The sequence below is a fragment of the Mirounga angustirostris genome, unplaced genomic scaffold (genome assembly GCF_029215605.1).
Source record: "Mirounga angustirostris isolate CCGP_5_RB_7025 unplaced genomic scaffold, mMirAng1.0.hap1 SCAF_5, whole genome shotgun sequence".
Lineage (NCBI taxonomy): Eukaryota > Metazoa > Chordata > Mammalia > Carnivora > Phocidae > Mirounga > Mirounga angustirostris.
The window spans coordinates 139,512,627-139,521,275 of NW_026991713.1; the positions used below are offsets into that span (position 1 = coordinate 139,512,627).

General features: G+C 52.1%; 2 protein-coding genes across 3 annotated transcripts; one reads left to right on the plus strand and one right to left on the minus strand.

The window, feature by feature from the left end:
- Positions 1-1,407: 1,407 nt before the first annotated feature.
- POLR3K (RNA polymerase III subunit K) lies at positions 1,408-5,712 on the minus strand. Its single transcript, XM_045874532.3, has 3 exons — positions 5,554-5,712; positions 3,450-3,537; positions 1,408-1,984 (listed from the first exon to the last, which is right to left on the minus strand). The coding sequence occupies exons 1-3, from the start codon at positions 5,662-5,664 to the stop codon at positions 1,857-1,859; spliced, it is 327 nt and encodes a 108-aa protein (XP_045730488.1). The 5' UTR covers positions 5,665-5,712; the 3' UTR covers positions 1,408-1,856.
- A 142-nt stretch (positions 5,713-5,854) lies between these two features.
- Positions 5,855-8,589, plus strand: SNRNP25 (small nuclear ribonucleoprotein U11/U12 subunit 25). 2 transcript variants are annotated; one of them, XM_045874543.3, is made up of 5 exons: positions 5,862-6,114; positions 6,939-7,029; positions 7,276-7,381; positions 7,864-7,938; positions 8,402-8,589. In XM_045874543.3, the coding sequence occupies exons 1-5, from the start codon at positions 6,073-6,075 to the stop codon at positions 8,457-8,459; spliced, it is 372 nt and encodes a 123-aa protein (XP_045730499.1). In that variant the 5' UTR covers positions 5,862-6,072; the 3' UTR covers positions 8,460-8,589. The 2 variants fall into 2 exon arrangements, with proteins under 2 accessions (XP_064448259.1, XP_045730499.1); XM_064592189.1 differs by lacking the exon at positions 8,402-8,589 and having other exon boundaries at positions 5,855-6,114; positions 7,799-7,930.
- The last annotated feature ends 60 nt before the right edge of the window (positions 8,590-8,649 follow it).

The following is an 8,649-nucleotide window of genomic DNA, read 5'->3' on the forward strand; positions in this document are numbered from 1 at the left end:
AAGAACTGATGGCATGAACAGAAGCTCCTAAAGGCAACACCCACATTATAAAACTTTTATCAGTATAACCAGAACAAGCTGTTTTGGAAAATAACCAATTAGAAATGAGGGGCTCAGGACCTGGTCTACGTGTTATGGCAAAAAGCAAGCCTTCAGTGTTGGGGCGCCTGGGTGGCTCAGTCAGCTAAGCAGCTGACTCTTGATCTCAGCTCAGATCTTGATCTCAGGGTCGTGAGTTCAAGCCCTGCACTGGGCTCCAGTGTGGAGCTTACTTAAAACAAAACACCATTTTGTCAAACTTCCAAGATTAATCATTTCCAGAAAAGATACCAAGTCCCAAAAATGTACAAATCTGTATCAGAGGTATGAATTCACATCCCATGATTTCATGAGCGAGACTTCATTATTAAGAGATTTGGAAAAGTCATTAAATCCGAGGTCCTGAGCAAGAAACCAATCCATCCACAAACTACCATCCCGTCCCCCTCTAGTCTGGGACGTCCTTTTTCTTTTGCAAGTGAAAAGATGAAGGAAAAAAGTAGAAATATCTTCTATCTAATAAATTTACTGCAATCCTAGGAAATAACAGAAATGATAAACTGAAATCCATGTTATTAGCAATTCTGTGTCCAGGAGAGTCCTAAGTATGGCAGTAGTTTGATGTCTACTTCTCAAAGCATTTTAAAACACTGCAAAAACGCTCTCTTGCTGCAGCAACATGAGTGGGAGGACCAGGCGCTGGGCTCAGAGCACAACTCCACGGATCGCTTTAAGAAAATGGCAAAAGCTGGACACGGGGGAGATTGCCAGCTTCGGGATGGCCACGCTGGAGAAAACAGAGACGCTGGAGAAGAACACCCTGCCAACCAGAGACCACTGAGCAGGAGAAGCAGAGTGAAATTTCCTGGGGCGCCTGGGTGCCTCAGTCGTTAAGCGTCTGCCTTCGGCTCAGGTCATGATCCCGGGGTCCTGGGATCAAGCCCCGCATCGGGCTCCCTACTCCGCGGGAAGCCTGCTTCTCCCTCTCCCACTCCCCCTGCTTGTGTTCCCTCTCTCGCTGTGTCTCTCTCTGTCAGATAAATAAATAAAATGTTAAAAAAAAAAAAAAGAAAGAAAAAAATTTCCTAAGAACCTAGGGGATTCCCCACCCTCGTCATCTTTGAGACCCACCAGTTGTGATCTGGAGGAAGAGCCACCTGCAATGTGGACACGAGTGACAAGCTGCACTGTGGGCCCAGGCACCCCGTGCTGACACCACCAGCCTGCGGGTCTCTGAGGGGACCCCCCTCAGGCTGACTGCCAAATTCTCCAGTTTGCCCTGGGATATTATAGCAAATTATTTGTATGATTAATAAAAATAAAACATACTTCTTGGCAAAAAAAAAAAAAAAAACACTGAAAAAGCAGTACTGGACTTTCCATTTTAATTAAATATTCAGAATAGATGGTGATAAAATAAGTTTACAATTAACAGTTAAATACTTAGGGACATCCGATGTACTACATTATAAAATTTTACTTTATAAGCTGTGCAAACGGGGTACATATTTAAGAAGGGTGATGATGAGAGAATGTCTATTAGCCAATACACATACGAGATCGATGAGCAGGACATTAAACAGATCACACTTACTTACGGATACCCGATCCACACACAATCTCCCTGCACTTAACTGAGCGCATCCACTGACTGCCGATGGGCTACAGTCGCGGGCACCATGGCCAGCTCCCCTCAAAGGGTTAGCTTTTCGCCATGCCAGCAGAGACGTTTCGGGACAAACAGCTCACACACTGGCTGGGAATCCAGCCTGGGGAACGAGGTAAGCAGACAATGGCATGGCTGGGCCCGCCTGGGCCTAGTCCCTCCAGCGGTGCCCACACTGAGCACTGCAGCATTTGTAGAAGGTGGTCATCGGCTCGTCTGCAGAGCGGGTCTGAAGCTGCATGAAATAGGCACGAGGATGTTCGCATTTAGGACATGGCTCTGGCAACGAGAAAAACAAGTGACCCACATTATTTAAAAAAAAAAATATGATGCTCATGACCAAACATACCTGCTAGAAGTAGGTGTCATGGAAAGGCAGCAAAGACCCTCTCCGGGCCCCATTCATCTGGCAAGCCTTGCCTAGGGTACCCTGTACCATGATTAAGGCTATAGTTAGTGGTATCATTCCCACTACGCTCTCACAACGAGGGAATCAGGGAGACCTGTGATCTGGAAAACACTCCAGCTCCCCCCCCCCGCTGGGTCCCATTTTTCTTCTCAAATCTGGTTGAAGACTGGCTGGAAACATAACAAGGAAAGTGACTTATGACTACCATGTGCATTACGGGGTCCACTCCCTGCAGATGCTTCTAAGTGCATTTCCATCACTTGGGCCCTCTCAGCCTCCCAGAGGAGCCCCCAGTGGACGATGAATCCACTTCCCTTTAAATTTAGGGATCCTTTTTGGCAGCAGTTCCTCAAGCTGTTCTTACAAAGATCTCACCATACATTCCACACCTATGTCAAGGCAAAGTGACTTCACTTTGAGAAACTGCCTCTACTCTTGATAACACCTTCAAACACTCTCAAACACCATTTTAAACACTGGGTACATAATTCATCTTTTTTTTTTTTTAGCAAATTCTGCCAGTGCTAATTGCACCATATCAGATTTGGATGTTCTTCTATAGGGGAAAAAAGGTAACAGTAAACAGGAGTTGGCTCTTCCTCTCCGCAGTACAGGTGTGTTTAGGGCTCTCCTCTTTCCCTCCTTGGTCATGTCTACCTCTTTCAGATATGAAACAAGACGTGAAATAAACACTTGAATGCTCTCTGGCACTGACTTTTATTTATTTTTTATTTTTTATTTTTTTTTTAAAGATTTTATTTATTTGAGAGAGAGAGAGAGAGAGCATGAAAGGGTCAGAGGAGAAGCAGACTCCCCACTGAGCGGGGAGCCCAATGTGGGACTCGATCCTGGAACTCCAGGATCACTACCTGAGCTGAAGGCAGTGCTTAACCAACTGAGCCACCCAGGTGCCCCTGGCACTGACTTTTAAAAATCCACACCAGAACAAATAGCTCCTATTTCTTCCTTAGGCTCTTTCATTACTCCTGCCACCGTCGCATTATCATGGCTACCTCTTACGGAGTACACTGGATGCCCGATGCCGTATGACTCATTTTATGGGCTCACACTCAGTGAATATGGAATAGCCCCAGAAAGGGCAAGGGAGGCCACCAAGGTCATAGAATGTTAGGAGGTCACTGTGAGACTCTAACCCAGGCCTGCACAGCGCCGCGGCTTGTGCCAATATTGTCTAACAAATAAATTACTAAGGAAAAAATAAACACACTTTGTATTTTTAGAACCTCCCTTCCTCTCCGTACATCACTGAGTCAAACACAGGCCAGAGGCCTCCTACCTCTCCACAGCTCAGTAACAGAAAAGGTTCCTTCTCACCTGCGGTAGAGTCAACATTCTCCCAGGCTGCTGCTCCGCCAAGCACATCATCCACTTCTTTCAGCTTTGGATACTTCCGATTTGTTACCTAACAAACAACAGCAGGTCTTCAGGCTCCAAATAAGTGAAAAGTAGAAACTTGGGCCACCAAACCCTACCTGTCCTCAAGTGTCTCCGCAGACTTCCTTCCTTCAACACAGACTACTAAAAGAATCCAAAGTTTCTACTCTCACAGAGCAGGACTCAACACTGGAATTTAAAGAATCCAGGTTTGGGATGCCACCCAAAAGAGGAAGATTCAGTGGTGCGGAGTTATTCTCAGAAAATGTATCCTAGGGGCGCCTGGGTGGTTCAGTCGGTTAAAGTGTCTGCCTTCGGCTCAGGTCATGATCTCAGGGTCCTGGGGTCGAGTCCCGTGTCTGGCTCCCTGCTCAGAAGGGAGTCTGCTTCTCCCTCTCCCTCTGCCTCTCCTCCCCGCACTCATGCTCGCGCGCTCTCTCTCTCTCACTCTATCTCAAATAAATAAAACCTTTTAAAAAAAGGAGAAAAGAAAGAAAATATATTGTAAGCCCTCAGGAGTGATTGTGGAAGCAGCTGAAACGTCAGCAGCGTTCCTGTTCTCAGGCTATTGAACGCAATGGTCTGGTAGGAACAGGATCCCATGATCTCCAGGAGCAGGGCACAGGTTATGAGCTAGGGGCCCCCCTTCCTGCACCTGGCGTTTGCTCGCACAAACATCCCACTCTTCCCTTTATCTCATGACTGCCTCCCTGCAAGCCTGCGCATAGGGAAGGGTACAGGCCTGCTTTACAGCTTCAAGCTATTTGCCATCCCGCTGTACTCCTTTCCCAGGCTTTGAGACTTCTGTCCTTGCTTTTCTGATAAAAAATGAAATAAAAGCTATGTGCAGAATCCAGCTCCTGCAGCTCTACTTGCAGAGGCAGCCCTGCATGGCCGCTCAGATTGGGGTCTGAAGATTTTATTTCAGCGCAGTGACCACACGGCGGTGAGATCTCTGCAAGGACTGGATGACACACCAGAGCAGGAAAGAAAACCAGGTAGGTGGGACCTTCCCCCTTCGCCCCCACCTTTAGGATACTAGATTACCCAAGATAGCAAAACACAACTAAAGCCAAAGAGCACCACTTAGCTGGAGAGCCCCGCCAGACGCTTTCAAAGCAGATCACACTTGGCTTTCTTCCAAAATTTTACCAAATATCCTTGAAATTTCAGGGTTACCTAAGAGTTCACTCTTCCCGCAGTTTCTGATCCTAAACTCCCACAACATTAAGAAGTTCTCTAGTTCTAAAAAGTAGAAGCGTGCTAACAAATAAAGATTACGGGAAAACAAGTTGTAATGATACCGAAAGCATTATTCATGTACTGAACATCCACTACATTCTAGATTCAGACTAGAGAGAACCTAAGAGGCAACAAAACGGAAAAATCCCTGCCCTCCTACACCTTATGTCCTAGTATTCATAAACAAAACACTTAAGTCGCGGAGTACACTGGAAGGTAATGAGTCCTATGGAAAAACGTAAGACAGGGAAGTCGGATAAAGGGCGGGAGGGGCTGAAGTCTTAAACGGAGCAACCCTTCAAGTACAGACAGGCCCAGCGAATGGCATGGCCACCCAGGGGGAAGTAAACTGAGCAGAAGGCATGTGCAAAGACCCCGGCAGCAGCGCCCCGTGCGCGGTGGGGCCCCTCCCAAGAGACCGGTCTGGCTGCGGACAAGGCATGCACTAGAACTTGGCACCAGACACGCAAGCTCGGAGGGAGGGGTCGGTGTCAGAGCCTGCTGGGTCCTGGGGTGCGCTGGGGAGCTGCGGAGGGTTCCCGAGCACAGCACCGGCTCGGACACGGTCCACCGGGAACGCAGCGCCGGGAGCCCCAGCGCGAGGTCAGGACCCGGACACAGGAGAGGCGACGGGGCGGGGCCCGAGGTGGCGGCACGGAGGGGGGACACACGGCCACATCCGCACAGGATCCGCACCCGACAGGCTCCGCAGCCGACCGCAGGCGGCGGCGAGAGCGAGGACGGCCAGAGGCGGACGCGGGGCTGGTGGGCGGGGAAGCGGGCTCCGGGCCCCACCCCTAACCTTGCGGGTGATGTTGTGCACGTAGGGGCAGGTGTTGCAGGCGAAGCGGTGGCACCGCTGTCCCTCCTCCACGATCAGCCCGTTCCCGCAGCCGGGGCAGAAGAGCAGCATGGCAGCCGGCTCGGCCCCGCAGGCTCCCGGCAGCCCCTGCGGCCGCCGGGCGCGGTCGCTGGGCCCGCCTCGAGCTCCCATTGGTCCGGGCGGCCGACCCACCCTCCAGCCGACCAATGGACAGGCCGATGTCGCGCTCCCAGCAACAGCTGCGGCAGGCCGCCTCGAGCTTCTCATTGGTCCTCGTGGCAACCCCGCCCCCTGGCGGTCCCAGGGGCTCTACTGCGGTCCCCGCGTCGGTGGGGCGCGCGAGCCGGCGGTGCGGGCGGAGCGCGGGAGCGGAGAGGCGCTCTGGAGCCGGCCGAGGCGGAGGCTGCTGTGCGGCCCGAGGCGCCCGAGGACGATGAGGACGAAGAGGAGGCGCTACCGCACTCCGAGGCGGTGGACGTGTTCCAGGAGGGTCTCGCCATGGTCGTGCAGGACCCGCTGCTCTGCGATCTACCGATCCAGGTGCGCGCGGGCGACGGAGGCCGCCGGGGCCGGGGTCGTTCCCCGCGGGGCCGTGCGCCGAGGCGCGGACCGACCTCGAGAGGCCCTGATGGGGGACTGCGGCCCAGAGGCCTCAAGAAGGCGCCTCTGGGCTCCAGCGAAGGTCTTACCCGGGGCTGGGGCTGGGGGGCGGGGGCGAGCGAGGCTCTCACCTGGCTTGCAGAATTTAAGGGGGCGCCCAAAAAAACACTCGTCGGGATACATGACCTTGTAATACACCGTTTTCCAAAGCTCAAAGGGCGTGTAAAAAAGGCTCTGGCAAACAAGACAGCGAAACTTCGCGTGAAGACGAGATCAGTATTGATGGCTTTTCATGTATCTACCTTCAGTCTGGTTCGGCACAGTCCTGTCTTTAAATCTTTGCTAATTTGCCCCACTTGGAGTTTTAAAGTTCACTTGTATTTTTTGTTAAGTTGGTTCAAAATGTTTATATTACTGTTTTTTTGGTGCCCTGGTAAATCTTGCACACCTGCCTCAACTCAAGCGTTGCCCTGGGCCTGGGACTGACAGTGTTCTTACTCCTACCCAGCCCCAGAACCCAGATCTGATCCTCATCGTCCCCTGTCTGTATACTTCTCTTTTGCCGAGCTTTTATCCACTTTGGACATTAAATACAAAATGTGGGTGGAACTGGGAAACCCTAACATATAAGCAAGAAATCTGTTTCTTGTCCTTCAAAAAACATGGTATTGCTTTTTGGACAGTAACAGCTTGTTTTCTTTGGTTGTTGTTTGGGATAGTAAAGAGAGCCAAGGTTCCCACCTCCACCCTTGGTCTTTTTGTAGGTGACTTTGGAAGAGGTCAATTCCCAAATAGCACTAGAATATGGCCAAGCAATGACAGTCCGAGTGTGCAAGATGGATGGAGAAATAATGCGTAAGTGTTCGCCTTCTCCCTTTGGACCTTACAGTCGGAGCTTCCACACAGGCAAGATGTGGACATGGCTGCTCAGGGGGAAACTCGGGGCTATGTCCCAGGGTATTGGGCCAACTACAAGCCTACTCCCCCTGGACTTGAGTCTCCGTCCAAAACAGTCTGGACAGAGCTTCTGGGTTCCTTTCGTGCCATCCAAGGCTGTGGCTGTGGATTCCCACCATGGCCGTCCTCCCATTTGTGTTGCAGCTGTGGTTGTGGTACAGAACGCCACAGTCCTGGATCTGAAGAAGGCCATTCAGAGATACGTGCAGCTCAGGCAGGAGCGTGAAGGGGGCATTCAGCACATCAGCTGGTAAGTGGAGCGGCAGGAAGGCCTGGTGGCACATGAGCGCCTGTTGCATGTGTGCCGCAAAGTACTGGTGAGTTCTGAGTTCCCTGTCCCAAGCCTTCAGGCGTGGTGGGTGCCTCCGTGCCTGGGAGTCCTGCCTCAGTTGCTCTTTCATCTACATCACCCCACCTGGGCAGCCGGGTTTCTTAAACGGGGGGCATCTCGGGGCATTTCTAGTGTCTGTAAGTGGTCTCTCTAGCTGTCAGTGGCCCCAGCCCATCTTCACTTGGGTGCTCTCCTCACGCCTGTTGGGTCAGGTGTTCTGCTGTCTGTGTCTCAGTACTGCCGCCTATCTCGTAAGGTATGTTTGGCCCCCAGCTACCCAGCACAGCCCTTGGAGCAGCGCCTCCTCAGAGCTGCCTCAGCCCATCTCACACACAGCCCGTGTCCCAGCTGCCCAGTGACCGTGCTTGTGGTTTACCTGAATCCTCATCTGAGTCTTGCAGGTCCTATGTGTGGAGGACCTACTACCTGACCTCCGCAGGAGAGAAGCTCACAGAGGACAAGAAGAAGCTTCGAGAGTAAGTTCAGGCACATTTTGAGCTGCTGGGAGGCATCTGGTCTGTTGCCCTCTAGTTCCCCAAGCTCGGCCAGAGGGCTGGGGCCTCTTCCCAGGAAGGAGGAGTCTTAAGTCAGTTCCTGGGGAATCTGCGAGACCTGGGGAGTCCCTGGCTGGACTGATACCCTCCTGCAAGGAGGTTCCTGGGGGCCCTCCCTACTGGAATGGGAGACCTAGGGGCACTGTGACCACTGCTCTCCAGGGGCAGTGAAGGGCTTCCCGGAGCCAGAGGAAGGCAGTGCGTGCGGGTGAGAGGCTGCCCACGGGCACGATGGGGGTCTTGAGAGGGTGGCCACTGCCACTTCCTCACCTTCCTGCACATAGTGCTCTTCCTACCCGTTCCTTCTTGGTCCCTCCCAAGTTTCACGTGAGGAGTCCAACCTACCTTCTGCAGATCACACACTATAGCCCTCCTCCTTTTCCAGTTACGGTATCCGGAATCGGGATGAGGTGTCCTTCATCAAAAAGCTGAGGCAAAAATGAACCTCCAGACGAGGACAGCTCTGTGCTGGTGGCCTGTACCCAGCTGGGACACAGCTGAGCCCTAGGTCCAAACAACCGAATGATGGGGCAAATGGGCCTGGCCCTGTGTACAAAATAAATCTACTTGCTTCTTAGTTTGAAAAGTCAGAAAACCACAGTACCTGGGGCAGGAGGGACTGCTGCTGCCCAG